Below are 17397 nucleotides of genomic sequence, written 5' to 3' on the forward strand. Positions count from 1 at the left end.
CGTCCAGCACAAGCACCCCGCGTCCTCGTGGCGAGCTGTCCGAGGGTCCAGCTCCACACTTCACCCAGGTGCAGTGCAACACCACAGCATCTGGGGATTTCACTCCTTGTACTTTGGCTTTAAGGATGTGCTGTTCTGTGCCATTTCTAAGTCAATTTTTCTGCCCAAGCCTCACCCAAGGAAACCTTTCTACAGGGCTGGGGAAAACAGCACATGGATGCGCTCAGTTTCACACAGTCAGCTCAGGCTGCCGAAACTACGCCTGAGCTGCTTCCCCCAGGCACAAAATGCCTGAACATCCCCTCCCCTTTCCCACTGCTGATGAGCTCAGGTACAACATCAGACAGAAGCAGGCTGCACGTGTGGCTCCGCTTAGAAACCACCCGCAAACAGGAACCCCAGAACTACCAGCAGAAGCAACGGTTCAACGTAGGTTTGGCTTGGGCCAAATAAAGCTAGAGCAAGCACACACCGAGAAGCTGGGGCAGACCCACTCAGCTACACCTCACGTTCCCAGGGTCCCCGTTCTTGCAGAGCAGTCAAACCCCAAAGCCAGCTCTGCAAAAAGCCAGCTGCACCTAACATTGCCCAGCTAGTCCGAGTTCCACACCACATTTGAGCAACACTTCCATGACAGCTCTCCTTCAGTAACTGACTGGAGAAAGGGTACCTGCCACTTACAGACTTGTATCTCAAACTAGAACTGCACCTGCAGCCTGCATTATCTGACCACCTAGTGTCTGTAACTGTTACCATACAGCATAGCTTAATTATTAGAACTTGAGAAAGGGCATCTCTTAACTACGAGCCAGGGAAGATAAAGCAGTTAGTTTTACCACAGAGCAAGTCCTCAGCAGAAAGAGGTAAGTAATGTAAATTTATTCCGTGCTGTATCTCCTCTGGACTATAAATTGCTCAGGGAGTTTATGCAGTACTGAGCAGACAGCAGGCTACGAGACGCCCAGCCAGAAGTGACCGAACCAGAGAATGGTTGAGGTGGGGAGGGACCTCTGAGGCACCTTGCCTAGCCCTCCTACTCAACCAGGGCCACCTAGAGCTGGTTGCCCAGAGCCACATGCAGATGGCCTTTGAGTATCTCTTTGGAAAGAGCCTCCACACCTCTCTGGGCAACCTGCCTAGGGGGCTAAAGTGGAAAAAGCAAAACCTGGCTAAGTGACTGAACTGCAAAAAGCATAAAATCAAGGAAAGGCAAAAGCAGCAATTACAGGAAACCTCAAGCGATCTGAGGAAAGTTTCTCTTATGGTAGAAACAGCAATTGTTTAAGAACTTTAGATTTCTGCTAGCACAGGTATTTATAGTAGGTAGAGAAGCAAGCCCTGCTGCTGGGAAAAAAAAACCCAATCATGGTTATAACCATGAAAACCACACTGACGTTACCATCGTGCAATCTTCTGTGAAAACAGTAGTGTAACATTTTGGCCATTATTGCATGCCAATCTGTGCCAAGAATGCACTACTAATACATGTGCATTACTTACCACAGATACTCAGTAATGTTAAATTAAAGCTGAAATTTAAGAGGAAGAAACTTTCACAGCAACACTAAAGTGGACCAAAAAAAAAAAAATCAACCAAGATGGTGCATAATACAGGGTTATCAGTAAAAAGCAAAGTGCACCAGCACAGAAACATTGTGCATGCAGCCATGTGAATGCCAAAACTCCCAAGTTAATCAGTTGTCAAAATTAAACAGATGAAGACATTTGACAGCCATGACCCTTACAACCTGGTTAAGCTTCTGTGAAAGGGCACACGGATGATTACATCCACCTTTTAAGGCCCACTGCTACAGAGTTAAACTAAATGACTCTAACCCCCACCCCCCAACCTATTTGGGCATTTCCTTAAGCCACCCCATTAAAAAACCCAACAAAGTGAAAAGACAACCCAGACTTTAAGGGGAACTCCCTAGCTTTTGATACTAGCTAATTGTGTAAAAAACTTTTACATAAACCATCCATCAACCAACCAGAGGAACACCCCACATCCACTTTGAATAGGCTGTCACTGCAATAGACAGTTGCCTTTCGATTTAAAAAAAAAAAAGATACAGACCTACTCTGTTTGCTCACAGTCCCCAGACAGGATACTGAAGCTCAAGTCACTTCATGGCAGCACCAATCAGACTCTTCACCATCACTACTAGTCCATTTAAACACTACAGGTTTACAAGCTGCAGCAATACCCACCCCCCTGCATTGAGTCATACCACCTTTATTTGGTCTGTGGCTTCCTGGGGTCTTTAACAGAACACATTACCCTTCCTGGATATAGAATTGTGTTAAACTCTAGGAAGAAAAAATAACATGGCATTAGTGCTTCAATTAAGACTTTAATCCAGAACTGTTTCATCCACAAGGTCTTCATTATACATGCAAAGAGGCTTAAACTGCCAAGGAACAAAGCTGAAGTAAGCATGTCACTTAAATACACCAGTTTTACTAGCTTGAACCAACACAGACTACAAGTTGTAATGTGCAACAGAAAACTTTATTAGCATTTCAACAGACAGTTGTTCAGCAGTTACTCAAGCTTGCATTAACCTTGCATTTAACTTAATATTAAGACATTAAAGAACTACAGTGCAAACACAAGTGCTATTGGCAATCTTCTTGTCAAGCACAGTAACTTAACAGCCACCCCTCAGGCGCAGCACAAGGTGCAGGGTGGATTCCTTCTGGATGTTATAGTCGGACAGGGTGCGCCCATCTTCCAGCTGCTTGCCAGCAAAGATCAGCCTCTGCTGATCGGGGGGAATGCCTTCCTTGTCCTGGATCTTTGCCTTCACGTTCTCAATGGTGTCGCTGGGCTCAACTTCAAGGGTGATGGTCTTGCCAGTCAGGGTCTTCACAAAGATCTGCATGCCACCCCTCAGGCGCAGCACAAGGTGCAGGGTGGATTCTTTCTGAATGTTGTAGTCGGACAGGGTGCGCCCATCTTCCAGCTGCTTGCCAGCAAAGATCAGCCTCTGCTGATCGGGGGGAATGCCTTCCTTGTCCTGGATCTTCGCCTTCACGTTCTCAATGGTGTCGCTGGGCTCAACCTCAAGGGTGATGGTCTTGCCAGTCAGGGTCTTCACAAAGATCTGCATGCCACCCCTCAGGCGCAGCACAAGGTGCAGGGTGGATTCCTTCTGGATGTTGTAGTCAGACAGGGTGCGTCCATCTTCCAGCTGCTTGCCAGCAAAGATCAGCCTCTGCTGATCGGGGGGAATGCCTTCCTTGTCCTGGATCTTGGCTTTCACATTCTCAATGGTGTCACTGGGCTCAACCTCAAGGGTGATGGTCTTGCCAGTCAGGGTCTTCACAAAGATCTGCATGCCACCCCTCAGGCGCAGCACAAGGTGCAGGGTGGATTCCTTCTGGATGTTATAGTCGGACAGGGTGCGTCCATCTTCCAGCTGCTTGCCAGCAAAGATCAGCCTCTGCTGATCGGGGGGAATGCCTTCCTTGTCCTGGATCTTCGCCTTCACGTTCTCAATGGTGTCACTGGGCTCAACTTCAAGGGTGATGGTCTTGCCAGTCAGGGTCTTCACAAAGATCTGCATGCCACCCCTCAGGCGCAGCACAAGGTGCAGGGTGGATTCCTTCTGAATGTTGTAGTCAGACAGAGTGCGCCCATCTTCCAGCTGCTTGCCAGCAAAGATCAGCCTCTGCTGATCGGGGGGAATGCCTTCCTTGTCCTGGATCTTCGCCTTCACGTTCTCAATGGTGTCGCTGGGCTCAACCTCAAGGGTGATGGTCTTGCCAGTCAGGGTCTTCACAAAGATCTGCATGCCACCCCTCAGGCGCAGCACAAGGTGCAGGGTGGATTCCTTCTGGATGTTATAGTCGGACAGGGTGCGTCCATCTTCCAGCTGCTTGCCAGCAAAGATCAGCCTCTGCTGATCGGGGGGAATGCCTTCCTTGTCCTGGATCTTCGCCTTCACGTTCTCAATGGTGTCACTGGGCTCAACCTCAAGGGTGATGGTCTTGCCAGTCAGGGTCTTCACAAAGATCTGCATGCCACCCCTCAGGCGCAGCACAAGGTGCAGTGTGGATTCCTTCTGGATGTTGTAGTCTGACAGGGTGCGCCCATCTTCCAGCTGCTTGCCAGCAAAGATCAGCCTCTGCTGATCAGGGGGAATGCCTTCCTTGTCCTGGATCTTGGCTTTCACATTCTCAATGGTGTCACTGGGCTCAACCTCAAGGGTGATGGTCTTGCCAGTCAGGGTCTTCACAAAGATCTGCATGTTGAACTGCAAAACACACAGAAGCATTAGCTACTTAGCCAAGGACAGCCCTCAAGGATTTCTAAATGAAGAGATTACCGCTGCTATTTCACACTATATAAACACCACTTGGGATTTTTATCTTATTTTTCTTATTAACGTTTTCTACAACCACTGTCCAACACTTCACTTTCAATTAATCAGACCTCTTCTTAAGACTCGGTGTGCTATGGTCCTGGAAGAGATTCCTGCCACTGCCCCTCACCAGTCGGCTCCTCGATGCCCCCTCACCCCCCCTCCCGACTGCAGCAATGCGGCAGTGGGACGCACCCCCGCAGCCCCCCGCACAGCTGCTGCGGGACCTCACGGCGGCGAATGGCGACAACAGCGCTGCCTGCTCCCCCCGAGGCAGTGACTCAGCAACCCGCTTCCAGGGAGGACAAGCGCAGCCGCCGCCATTTTCACCCTAACGCTACCTCCTTCTCGTAAGGAAACAATTCCCCACCACCACCCTTCTCAACGACATGGTTTAGAGTAAGACGAGACTCTTGTCCCATTCCTTCCCCTCCCACCAGAAAATACTGCCCAACAAAGCATTTCCACCCCCCCGCCCCCCCTTTGCATCTTCCCGCACAGAAATTCATCCCTTTTTTCCCTTTCCACCCCCAACTCGCCCACCGCTCAACTCACATCTCCGGCCCTGAACGTAAGCGGTAAGCAGCTCCACTCAGTTCCACTGAAATCTGCGGCGTGACGCAGACCCACCCGTATTTATGCGGTTCCTGCCAGACAGGCCCCGCCCCCATAAACTCACGTGTCCATCCGCCTCCCAAAGTAGTCCCAAGTAAAAGACCACTGTTGTGAAAAATACTCGCCTTTCTCCCTCTCCACTCTCCCTTCCCGGGGGCAAAGGGGTCCTGGAATCTTACTGTGGGATCTGAGACCCCTAAAAATCTGGAAATTTCTGAGGGCGCGGATGGATCTTGAGGTGCGGTGCAGGGGTTAGTAGAAAGAACGGGAAGTTCGGCATTGATTGGTGCAGCCGTAAGAAGGGTGGGTGGTGATTGGCTGAGCCGGGGGGAAGCTAGAAGAGGGCGGGGGGGGGGGGGCGGCTGTAAGGAAAGCTCTGGAAGATTCGGGTGCTGCTCGGCGCTGATTGGTGCGCGGTGAGGTCAGCGCTGTTGCTAGGGGGGAGCCGCCTTGCAGAGGCAGATTTCGGCGAGGAGGGGGCGGGCGAGGGAGCGGCACCCAGAGCCCTGAGGGGATGGAGCTGGAAATGGGGTTGTGCTACTGGGGCGCTTTTTTTAGCCCCCGTGTCTCAGCCCTAGGCAATGCTGAGGGAAGAGCCTGGCACAAAGTGGGGGAAAAGCACCCCGGAGAAAGAGGGGTTACCCTTGGCCCCAGCTTTTTGTTGACCCACAGAGATAACCAGCGCATCTGCCCGACCCCCTTCCCTGGGGTGGCATAAGCGTTTATGGCAGAACCTGGAACAGGCTGTAGGGCTAGTCTTGTCATCTGTGGCTGTGAGGAAAAGCCAGAAGGAGCAGAAGAGTTAGCAAAACTGGAAAAAGATGTTTTAGAAATGTGGCAAATGTTGGTGACTCCTGGTGTGTCACGCTCACTACAGGGTGAGCGTGCCCCTCGTCACGCAGACCATTTCCTGAGCAGCCCTTTGAACCAATTTCAGCCGGCTGACAATTTAATTCTTTAGTGTGAGGTTGTAAAACAACCCCTGTGATGCAGTGCTGACATTTGAAATTCAAATGGCTGTTTACTTGCCTTCAGAACAGGAAGCTTTGATCAGGTTATGGAGCAACTTCCTTCTGTGAACTGAACATGTGGAAATGTGCTTCGTGTTAATTAAGCTTCATTATGCCTTTCAGGCTGTCTCTTAACTCATTTTATATCATACTATATCTAGAGTACACAAACTCCAGAAAGGTTTTTATCTGGTAGTGTTTTATCTGCTGCTAGCCCCCTCAGTGAAGCCAGATGAACGTGCTCTTAGCATGAGCACACATGTGAATGGCAGGATTCAGTGCAGAGCTACTCTTTCCCCTTAAAAAAAGAGACAAAAAATCAAAACCACCAAAAAAACCCAACCGTAACAAAACGCTTTTGCTTTCCTTTCTCCTAACAGGGCTTGTGTCTGCTAGCACCTCCTTGTTTACAGTGAGAAGGAAATAAATCACCCCAACAATAATTGTTCACGATGTAAAACAGGAAGAGAGGAAAATGGTAACTGGAAAGTTCAGAGACAGCTCCATGGCAATAACCAACCTTGGAAACATTACTTGGCTACATAAATTTAGGACAAAAGGCAGATTTAGGCAATATCACAGTTGTTTTCTTTATGCTGCCGATTTTGCTCAGTGTTTCCAGTAGGTTCGTTTTGTTTGCATGGTGCCAGGGTGACTAAATGTTTGCTCCAAGGCTGGCCTGTATGCGCTGTATATCCCAGGCACTGCTCCAGGAACTGTGTCCCTCAGCCAAACAGTTTCATGGAGCCCTGAGAGGAAGGCCACGAGTAACTAATATTTGCAAATGTGAAGAGGCCACATCTGTTAAGTTGGAGATTAACCACAGGCTAATCTGGTTAGACTGGCCTGTGTTTGAGCACATCAAACTTGTATTAAGGATTTTAGTGTGAATGTCTTTGTTTTTTAATATCCCTCTAGATGGAGGAGAAATTTCTGTCTTTTTTTTCCTTTCTGTATAAACCAGAAAACACAGGAGCCCTCCCTTGTTTTTTTTCTAAGTATGGCTAGATCCTATGACTAATCTGCTTTCGCTGTTGTTGTTCGGTTTCTGTTTAAGTATTCAAATCAACAGATCAGAATAAAGTCCCAACAAAATGGGTCTACCATGGGTAGTTCTTTAAATACCTTGTTAATAATGGCTCCTGAAAAATTCATTCTTCAGGGAAGTGACATTACCCAAAAAGCAAGCGCAGGCAGGAACATGCTGACATCAAATGCAGACTCTATTTTAAAAACGATTACGGATTAAATTCATCAGTTCCATGCAAAAACCCTCATTATTTTCCTCACTTACCCCTCTGTCAAAAGAGATAAACAAAAGAGTTAGGCTTTGTGCACACAACTCCAGGGCCTAGCAGAATTAAACTAATCTCCATAGCCTCTGGGCAAAGTACTCTACACAGACCACCATTAGCATTTTGTAGCCTCCACTGATCGGATTCATTTAATTCTCCTAACTATTCATCTGCCATCTACATGCCTGTACTGAGCCCACCTCTTTTGTTTTGGGGGCGTGGGCTGAATACAGAGAGCTTCTTAAATACCTCTTTTCCTGTCCCTTGGCTTTTTCTGTGTGGTAAACTCGTGCCCTGCATGTTACACACTTCATATCTGCATAGATTCTTTATACTACTTCATTTCTATTTGATAATTATTATTGAGTTGAAAGGTTATTCTGACTTTTTAAAGTCAGAATGCAGTGTTTATATATTGCAGGCCAGATTCTGCCTCATTTTCACACATTATGTGCACAGAACAATCTCCCAAGCTGGAGGTGATGGCCTTGTGACTTAATTTTACTGAATTTCAGCTTTACCTCGGAATTTCTTTAGAAAATATTTTACTACCTGAATCTGATACAGACAAAAGAGATCTGTTCATTCTTAAATGGTGCGGTAACTGTTGTGGTTGTACAAAGCGTATCTATTTAACGTACATGTCACTCTTTCTCCAGTAGCTCTTGGTGAATAAGAATCATCAAGCAGCTGACTGTGAACTGTATATAAATAAATGCAAAGCTGAAAAAACAGAAATCTGTATCTTGTGACTGGCCTGACTGCACAGGTGGTTCCAGCCTTTGCCAGGGCACGGGGCCTGCAGTTGGGAACACCTATTTCTTTCCAAGTGGTTTCAAAAGTAGGTCATTGGGCAGTAGTACAAAGCAGCCTACTTTCAGAAGAGAAGAATCTGGGGTCAAAGAAACGTTTCCAACGAAACTGTACATTCTAGAACACAAGCTGGGTCTGTTTTTTTATGCACACCAGTGTCCCAGCAACAGCATATCATTTCTACATGAGCAATGTCAAATAAAGCAATCTGTTTATCTTTAGTTACAAGGGTTTAACTTGGGACAGCCAGCCTGTCAGGCGATTTGAGTATGCGTAGCAAGTTCAGTACTGTTCCTTTGTTCAGATAAAAATAGGGCTACTTGCCACAGGGAAAAAACAATGTATATTCCTATCTCATGATTACTCATACCTACCTCAGGTTTCTCTCACTGTGTATGACACAAGATAATTATATTTACCTATTTACAGTTGTGGAGATAAACATTTTCTCCTCAAAACTGTAACACTGCAGTAAGGCCCAGCCTTTGCTGAAGTTCCAGCCATAAGACAAATAGAGCTGGGGCATGTTATTGCTTGTCCTTGTACTGCCAAGCTCAAGGGTTACAAAAACAGTCACAATTCAAAGTACTGTGAGATTGACTGTAATATTATGAGATTACCAAAAAAAGACAACTATCTGAGTTTTGTTTTTTAACCCTTGTGCTAAAAATACCTTAAATAAACAAAGTTTTTGATAAGCTACCAACTTCAGAGGCTGAAAGCTTAAGAAAACCAAACAGTCAGATTTGTAGTAAAAAGAGGAAAATAAGCAATACTCTTCTGTCTCCCTGTTTGTTTAAAGCGTATTTTGACTTCGCAGGACACATGGGATACAGCTTTAAGATCTGTGCTGCCACGATAAACAAGCTTGGGCATGTCTTTCTCTGTAGGTCTAAATGACCCAGAGGAACATGTGGCAATTCACTATGTGTCTGATGTAAGCAGACTTCTAAAGGGTATTTTATAAAGACGCCCTCAGCCTAAAATCACAGGTTTGTGTCTGCATGCTGTGCCAGTGAAAGCAACAGTTAATAACTAGGTTTATTCTAAAAATTACTTGTCTGTATTTTTGCAGTCTGCCTCTTGCTTGTGAGTCTTTTGGATCTGATCCAAGCTGCACTGCAGTGAAGGAGCTCTCTTTGTTCACGTTCTCTCTGCTGCGTCTGAGCCGATTTAGCATGTGGTTTCTGGGGTGAGGTTTTTCAGCAGGATAGCAAAGCACCACCTTGAATGACAGGAAGACAGAAGAAGTAAGTCCTAAACCACTGTTAATCGTTATTAATATGCTTCATTAGAACCTCTCTAACAGTGAACAAGAACAAACACTGTCAAGGCCATTCTGAACAGCCTTCGTCCATTGGCCCAGAGGTGACACCTCCTCTATTTTGTCTTCAGATCCAGCTTGGATCCCTTGATAGTGAGGAGAATGTCCAGAATGCTTCCCCCTCCACAACAGTAAGACTAAAATTCAAGCACTGACATTTTTTTCCCCTGCACAAACTATGTAGTTTTAACTACTTCAATTCTTTTAAGTGTGGTGTTAGCTATTACACTACTTCTAGTTCCCTGCTTATTAGATGAAAAGTATCCACAGTTCCTAATTCTCCTTAACCCACAAACATCTAGCTGCTTTCAGCGCTGCTTTTGCGATGAAAATGCCCTTACAGACAGAATCTCAATGCAGGCTGCACGCCAGGCCTGCAGAGCTGAGTCATTGTTATACAAGCAGAGCTGAGATGGCACAGAAAAACACCTTTGTACTTTAACATTAAAACACATCAGCTGTTGAACCTCAAATATCACAAGACCCTAAAGAGAACACGCAGTGATTTACTGGACTTTTCCTCTTGTCCATCCCATCAGCTTTCTGAGTAGTTCTTCTTTCTCCATTTTGTCTCGGAAGCTTAAGAGCAAAAATTCTTCATCAAGCTATTGGCTTCTACTGAAGTTTGGCAAACGTTGCATCAGATTTGGAAGTAATGTACCAGTGAAAGCTGTTAACCCTTTGGGCACTGGGAAACGCCTCCTGCCCAGGTACACTGCCAATACACTATGCAACCACTGACATTTAGGGCTTGCAAATCAGAATACCAGTGAAATTTATCATCAGCCAGAGATCTACTATAAAGCTCTTGAATTGATTATTTATGTGAGACCCAGTTTTGAGCTTTAAGAGTCCTCTGTAATAAAATACGAAACAAATGAAAAAGGAAGAAGAATTTCTTTACTATAGCCTTCTGAAACAAAACTGCATTTTGTTCTTCCATTTTTGTCTTCCAGTTCTTTATCCCGAAACGTCATAGGGGAACAGAATTTAGCTTCTCAAAATGCTTTCTACATTTAAAATATGCTGAACTAATTCTGGAAGGGCACGGAGAGTGACAGATTTGCAGATACTACGTGGACTGCGTACTCATTCCAGTTTTCTCACTGAAACTGCTTTTTTAGAGTGTACAAGTGCGAGCATCTCCTGTCTTGCAGAGAGGAGGTCATTCGTGTAAACTGATTGCTAACAAGCTCCTAAAATATGTTCTGGCTTTCAGTTCAGTGCAGTTAACTGTTTTTAGAAAAGGACAGACCATGTCGCCTAAACCTGCAACTGCTGCTGGCCGTACCCGGCACTGAAGGCAAATGAATCCATGCTGCAAACTGCACAGGCTCGGTTTCAGTTCGTGGTCTCCAGTTTCACCTCAGTGAGCTTTCCTCCCAAAATATAAGGTGACTAACGTGAACTCTAGTGTGACTAAAGGTCTGGGAGTGGCTCAGATCAGGAGCTACAGAAGAACATGCTGGCATGGGCCACAATTTGTCACATACAGTGTATTCAAATGGTTCCATTAGGGTGAGTAACCAGTACAGAGGTTCACATGAGGAATAACAGGAAATTGTAACTCAGAGCCCTTTCCTATCATCGGGGAGGAGGAGCTGAGCCACAGGATTGTTATGCGAGTCCTGGTATGTGCCATCTCAGGAGGCAGCCTACGTGCTGTAGTCGCATGTTTTTAAAGCTGTTTTCCAGACCAGAGAGTGCTGATAGCTGCTTCATCATTGTCCAGTTGCTTTGCTATATTCCTGGCTGAGATAAGACCCTTTGGTGCCTCTTCTACACCACAACAGACTGTCAGCTCACTTGTTCACATCTTTCCCTGTTCCCCTTCTTGAGAAGAGCAAGACATTAAGTCCTGTTGAAAATACAAATTCTTGATTATAAGTCAAACAAAATAAATTTCCAGTCCTGCAACATGAGGCACAAAGATTCATCCTTGGAGTGATTTCCACCCCCCCCAACGAAAGGTGACTCGGACACCTGCGAGTTATGTACTTCTCCCCCGCACTGAATAGTTTTACTTGAGAAACAGAAACAGCATTGTCTTGCAGATGTTCGAGAATAACCTTTTCTAAGATATTTACTGCTAGAGGGGTGCTTTCGTATTTTCCTTTTTTTTTTTAAAAAAAAATAAAGGTATGTACTCTCTTGATTGTTTTCCTTTTAAAGACTTTGGTGACAGAACTTGTGCAAAGTTGTGCAGTGGGAATCGTGTTAGAACCCATTTCCCTGCAAGTCTGCCATAATGACTTCAAGCCTCAGGGAGGACTGAACGCACTTCCGAAGGTGCATCCCGATACACTGCGGTGTTGTTAACCCCCAGTCTTGTTTCTAAGCGAGGGTGGGCGCGTAGCAGAGATGTGACAGGGTATGCTTTGAACAGCACCTCAGGCCTGCAAAGCACCTTGACATCCGTGAACACGCGAGGCCGCGTATCTTTATAATTAAAGGAGAAGCCTGGCGTCACGCTTGCGGGTAAGTGGCGTGTCTACCCCTACAAGGGGCTTCACAAGGCAGAGGCGAGCCTGCCTTCCTTGGGGGAAAAGGAGACCCTCTGCCGGCTCGCAGCGCGGGGCGTGAGCTCTCCGTGACCCCCCGTTTCGCTCGCTCGCGGCGCGCCCCCCCCTGCGCCCCCGGTACGGCGAGACCCGGGGCTGCCCCCCCCCCCCCCGCCCCGGGCCCGCTGCGCGGTGCCGCGCCACTGCGGCGCCCCCTGGCGGGCGCGGCGCAGCGACGCTCGGCGGCGCATGGGGCGAGCCACGGCGGGCAGCGCGCGGCGGTCCCGGCGGGGCAGCGCGGCCGCCAGCTCCCCCGCGGGCGGGAGCCGCCGGGGGCGAGGCAGGAAGGCGGGCGGGCCCCCGGCCGGGCCGGGGCCGCAGGCACAGCTCCCCGGCCCCGGCGCCTTCGATCTGGGGGCGCAGAGCGGGCGCTGGGCCGCCTTCCAGGAGCGGCACCGGCTGAGCTGCGAGGAGGCGGCGCGGCTGCTGCTGGACGCCTAGTGAGTACGGGGCCGGGGCGGCTCTTCCCGCGGCTCCCGGGCCCAGCCGCCCTGCTCGGCGGCTCCTTCCCCCGCTAGATCGTCCTTCTCTTGGCAGCATCTGCACAGCAGCAAACACGGGCTTGTTGGAGAGCTGCAGAGAAGGGGAGGGGGGGTCCCCCGCACGCCCCACGGAGAACGTGGCTTTTTATGCTAAAGCTTCCTGCCGTGTAGGGCTCTCCCATCAAAAATGCCCCTGGGGCCATCGCGGGATCTGCGAGGCTCAGCTTCCAACGCTCCACCCATTTCCTGCGCTCGCTCTTTCCAGAGCACAGCACATCATCGCTGGGCTGTAATCACCAACTGTCCGTGGGAGTGAAAATCTGAAAGGAAAAGGTTTTTTCCTTTGCATTTTGCGTGTGACCTGGCGTGGTGATTTTGCCTAGTTGCTATGGAGGCGTCCTAGAGGAGAGGGAGCAGCAGGAGCTCGGACATTCCTTGACCATGAAGTTGCTCTGCAATTACAATACAAAATAAAATGCATTTCGAATATTATGTAGAATCCACTTATCTCTGCCTTTCCCCAGCTTTTAAATGGAGGAATATTAATAGTGCTGGAGCAGTTGTGGAAAAATTGTGGGAAAATTCAGTCTTGTGATAATAACCACTGGTTTCTATGTACTGTTGTGCACGGATGATGCTGCAGCCTGGGCCAGCATTTTGACCTGGACTGTGGCAGGGGAGCATATGTTTTGTATTGCATGCGGAGTGTGCTTTACTTGAACTGTTGCTCTTCTTTCCTTTTCACCATTTTAATTAAACATTAGTTACATTTAAGAAAAGCAGTTGCTGCAGAGGACAAAAGCCATTCTCTGTCTCACTGGCACATTTTTTAAAATACATTTGAGTGGATACATTTTCTGGTGGTCTGCAATTGCTCAAAGCAGAATTGAATAATGTAGTATATAGCCTTACTGTTTTCTTGCCCCGCCCCCCCCCAAAAAAAAAAAAAGCATGAGCGCAAAACCTCTCTGTTGTTTCTCTCTCCAGTGAATACAGAGGTTTGGTCAAACACACAGGAGGCTGTCACTGCGGAGCCGTCCGCTTTGAGGTCTGGGCTTCAGCAGATCTGCATGTCTTTAACTGCAAGTGAGTTTGGTTTTTTTGTTCCCTATTCTTACAGATGAATATAAGCTTGTATGCTTTTTGAGTCAATACCTTAGAGCTAAAAGAAGATGACACAACTGCAGAACATGCTCTGAGCTGTTTCCATAGGGTATACCCCTAATGATGTCCCGATCCAATATGGGATCAGTGCTGGTGATCTCAGGTGCTGCTTCTTTGGGCAGGACTTCAGGTCTCACATCCATCCTCATGCAGAAAGTGTCAGGAGAGCTCTAATGAGTACAGGTGCTCAGCCATCTGCTTTCTGTTTCCTCGAAGTGCAGTGTGCTCAAAGCACATCCTTTTTTAACTTGGCCTTCTCAAGTGAACATTACATCTCTGACCGCATGTGCTTCAAACTACAACAGTGTCTGATTTCAACAGCAATCCTCCTTTGCCTGCAACTAGTTTGCTTCTAGCTCATGGGTAAACTTCTGAATCTTGCTTTCTTGTTTGCAAGGTAATAAAGGTTGGCAAAATTGGCAAAGTCTGGTCTGAAAGATTAAATGGATTTCTCAGGGCTAGAGTTTGCCCTTGAAATGTCTCTTAAGACTTGTGTACGTGAAGAAAAAAATGGCGTATAATGTTTGGTGTAGGAGAATACCTTATCGCTGTACCTGCGTCAGTCTGTTCCGTGGGTGTGCTTAGCCAAACACTACTGATACCACGAGTCCACTTTTGCCACTTACCTCTGTGATGCTAACCAGGAGCTATTTTAGCTGTCAGTGGAATTTCTGTTGTCAAGAGGTCCATGCTAGATCTGACTGCTGTACTGCAACTTGTCCGCTGCTTCTAGAAAGGTCTGCTTTTTCTTTTACAGTTGCAGCATTTGCACAAAGAAACAGAACAGACACTTCATTGTCCCAGCGTCGCGTTTCAAGCTGCTGAAGGTAGAGTAAGAATGCAGTAAGAGCATGGCCATGAACATGAGCAGTATAATCCAGTGTTATCCTCAAAGGTGCAAGTGGCAGCCAGTTTTCTGTCCTAAGATTGTCTATGGCTGGTTGGGGGAAACGGCTGAATTCTATGCAGTCTGGTGTGGGTGTGTTAGTGCATCTTATTTAGCAAGCTGACGTTAGAGCTCTTGCAGTTCTCAGGCTTGACTGGGATGGACACGTGTATGTACAAAGCACAGGGGTTCAGAAAAGGAGCACGAATACAGAACTCTGTTTCTCAAGTAAAGGCATGAAGGTGGTATTTAACTTTTACATTTCTTAGCTACAGGCCTATCAAAAGTAATTAATACCTCTGTTTATGTGGAAAACTTACATTCCTTTTTATTTGCTTAGGGTGCTGATAATTTGACAACGTACACCTTCAACACACATCGTGCCCAGCACACATTCTGCAAGACCTGTGGTGTACAGAGCTTTTATACTCCTCGTTCTAATCCAGATGGTTATGGTAGGTAGAAAGAGTAAACCGCGATAACCAAAGCTAACCACCAAGCAAACCTTGGATAAAGACTCCATTGGCTACTAACATGACAGCAGTGAGTGGCATGTGTCTTGCGAGTTTGTTTCTGAAGGGCTAAGCACCTGGAACTGCAGTCTGAACCTGTCGCTCCTCCATAAGAAAGTGTCTTTACCTATGACTTGTGGGCTTCTGCCCATGCCAGGTTTCTCATCTAGGCTCCTCAGTCTTACAGCAATAGCTGGACTGAGCATTTACCGTTCCCTGAGATGCCCCATCCACAGAGCAGTGCAGGCATCCCCCACACTTCAGCTATCAAAAACAGGTTTCTGTGTACTCTTGTCTTTCTTCAGGAATAGCTCCCCATTGTCTGGATGACGGCACTGTGCAGACCATTGTCACAGAGGATATCAATGGCAAGGAATGGGAGAAGGCCGTGAAGGAACATAAGACCATCAGAGACATGTCAAAACCCTAACACACCCTTCCAGCAGCTGAACTTGGAGCACTGCCATGGAACTGTAGTCTGGGCTTTCCTGGGTAAGGGTCGGCAAAATCAATCTCTACATTATTGTTACCTGTTCTCTGTTTCTTAAATAAATCTTTCTATGCTGCCTGACCCATTCATTTGTGACTTTCAGTTTTCAAACTACCTCTGTTCCATAAACCACCCAAAGGGCTGCTATTTTGATACTTTGCCCTTAGCTGTGCTAAAGTTTAAATCACAATAAACAGAGCAAAGTACAAAAATAACTAACTAATCTTTGCTTGTATGGATATTTCCTGTGTTTCAAGTCTGGCTTATAAAAAGATAATCTCTTGCTTAGACATAATACTAACTTACACTGGTTTTTCTCCATTGACTTCACTGAATTGACTATGGATGTAGAGTTAAAGGGGATTTGAAAGAGCTTATCAGACTCAAGTTCAGTAAAGCATAGGCTCAAGTTCAGTAAAGTATTTAACAGGTGCTTAGCTGTATGCAAGAGAGGGGCCACTGAAGTTCATATGATTAAGCACTGTTTTGCTTATGCTTGGAGTTACTCATAGTCTTAAGGATGAGTAGGCATATGCTTAGGCGCTGACTCATGGCAGGGAACAGAGTTCAACACTGTCATACTCTTAGAACAATGGGTACGTACTTCAGTACAACCTGGAACTCGTTTGTTGTCTTCAGGAGGAGGATGTGCTCACAGCAACAGATGAGGCAATCTGGGCTCTGATCTTGACTACGCAATGACTAGCTGTGTAGATCCAGGACAGATGCCTCCTGTGTATGTAGGCCCACATTAGTAAGTGCAAAGGTCTACAGAAATGTTGAGTATTGATGACTTTGCTCCACCATGACCCCACAGAAACCCAAATCGCTAGTAAAATCTCTATATAGACTACAAAATCAAACCACTGAAAGCTGCTTCACTTACCTTTAAACTTAAAAGGGAGAGGATCTTTAATTCTTGCGCTTGTCATCTACATAAGTGGAGCTGCTTTTGAAACATCTCTTGCAATTTTTATCTCTGCGTGTGTTCTATAAAAGACCTAGTTACAGTCTGGGTCTCTTGCACCTCATTCTTATGTGCCGTTGAGACTCTTGTGAGTTGATCTCGAGCCCCATGTTCTGAAGCAAGAAGAAATGCTCATGTTTCATGAGGGACGCTCTGCGAAGGTGGAGCCTGCAACACAATGTGTATGAAAGAAGCAGTAGTAGCAGCAAAGATCAGTGCACTTAGATAAATTTGTATGATTTCTGATGTTTTATTAACAAGCTTTGGCTTTTTAAAGTTCTGAGTGAATAAGACAGGTCTTGTGGTCCTGGTTTTATCTGTGGCAACAGCATGATCTTTGAAAAGTCACTCCTGATATTTGGATTTTACAAAAGCACTAAGAGACAGTTGCCAAGCAGTCCTCACAGCTATATCCTCTTGGGGAAAAATAGTTTGTGCCATATCTTCTCCAATGCAGAATACTCCTGCATTTTACTCCTGATTAGGTTAATGCAAATTTCTTACTGTATTTAATCTTCTACAGTGAGAAAATAGAGTAGTTGTTAAACCCTGTTCATCTCAATCTATCAGGCAACAAGATATTCAGAAGCAAGTTCATACAGCCTGTTTTTTGTAGTCTGAAAGAATGTTACACAAAGAGAATCCTGTCCTCTTCAGCACGTAACAGGTGAGTTTTCTTTAGTCCTTGGCCTGACGCTGTCTTTTTTTCACTCATTCTTTCACTCCTGAAGTTGTGAGCAGCATCTCTTTTACAGAAGGCGGAGCGAATTGATCACCATATAACGTGAGAAGAGCATATAGATGCGGCGAAACCAGAGGAGCTGGCTGCGATGACACTGCATGGCTCTCTAGAAGGAAAAATAGTTGAGAAAGCATTACAAGAACCTTCCAGACCTAACGTGAGCGCAGTT

The 17397-nt window shown here is 46.5% G+C and overlaps 3 protein-coding genes and 2 long non-coding RNA genes across 5 annotated transcripts in view; 1 reads left to right on the forward strand and 4 right to left on the reverse strand.

Moving 5' to 3' along the window:
• Positions 1-2334: 2334 nt before the first annotated feature.
• UBC (ubiquitin C) lies at positions 2335-4961 on the reverse strand. The gene is made up of 2 exons (XM_075719440.1): positions 4923-4961; positions 2335-4259 (listed from the first exon to the last, which is right to left on the reverse strand). Exon 2 carries the CDS (start codon positions 4251-4253, stop codon positions 2652-2654), a length of 1602 nt encoding a protein of 533 aa, XP_075575555.1. The 5' UTR covers positions 4254-4259; positions 4923-4961; the 3' UTR covers positions 2335-2651.
• Positions 4962-5411: 450 nt separating this feature from the next.
• Positions 5412-10026, reverse strand: LOC142594649 (uncharacterized). Its single transcript, XR_012831524.1, has 3 exons — positions 9158-10026; positions 7118-7290; positions 5412-6290 (listed from the first exon to the last, which is right to left on the reverse strand). It is a non-coding gene; the product is annotated as an uncharacterized LOC142594649 (long non-coding RNA).
• A 2148-nt stretch (positions 10027-12174) lies between these two features.
• On the forward strand, positions 12175-15604 carry CENPV (centromere protein V). The gene is made up of 5 exons (XM_075719451.1): positions 12175-12425; positions 13455-13553; positions 14389-14458; positions 14858-14972; positions 15335-15604. Exons 1-5 carry the CDS (start codon positions 12175-12177, stop codon positions 15457-15459), a joined length of 660 nt encoding a protein of 219 aa, XP_075575566.1. The 3' UTR covers positions 15460-15604.
• Positions 14417-16534, reverse strand: LOC142594650 (uncharacterized). Its single transcript, XR_012831525.1, has 3 exons — positions 16406-16534; positions 16135-16251; positions 14417-14452 (listed from the first exon to the last, which is right to left on the reverse strand). It is a non-coding gene; the product is annotated as an uncharacterized LOC142594650 (long non-coding RNA).
• Positions 16535-16552: 18 nt separating this feature from the next.
• PIGL (phosphatidylinositol glycan anchor biosynthesis class L) overlaps positions 16553-17397 on the reverse strand; it is a 63127-nt gene continuing 62282 nt past the window's right edge. Inside the window, exon 7 of the mRNA XM_075719450.1 lies at positions 16553-17334. Coding sequence (XP_075575565.1) covers positions 17236-17334 — 99 coding nt within the window. The 3' untranslated portion in view covers positions 16553-17235. The remainder of the gene's footprint in view (positions 17335-17397) is intronic.

This window comes from Pelecanus crispus, chromosome 12 (genome assembly GCF_030463565.1).
Source record: "Pelecanus crispus isolate bPelCri1 chromosome 12, bPelCri1.pri, whole genome shotgun sequence".
Lineage (NCBI taxonomy): Eukaryota > Metazoa > Chordata > Aves > Pelecaniformes > Pelecanidae > Pelecanus > Pelecanus crispus.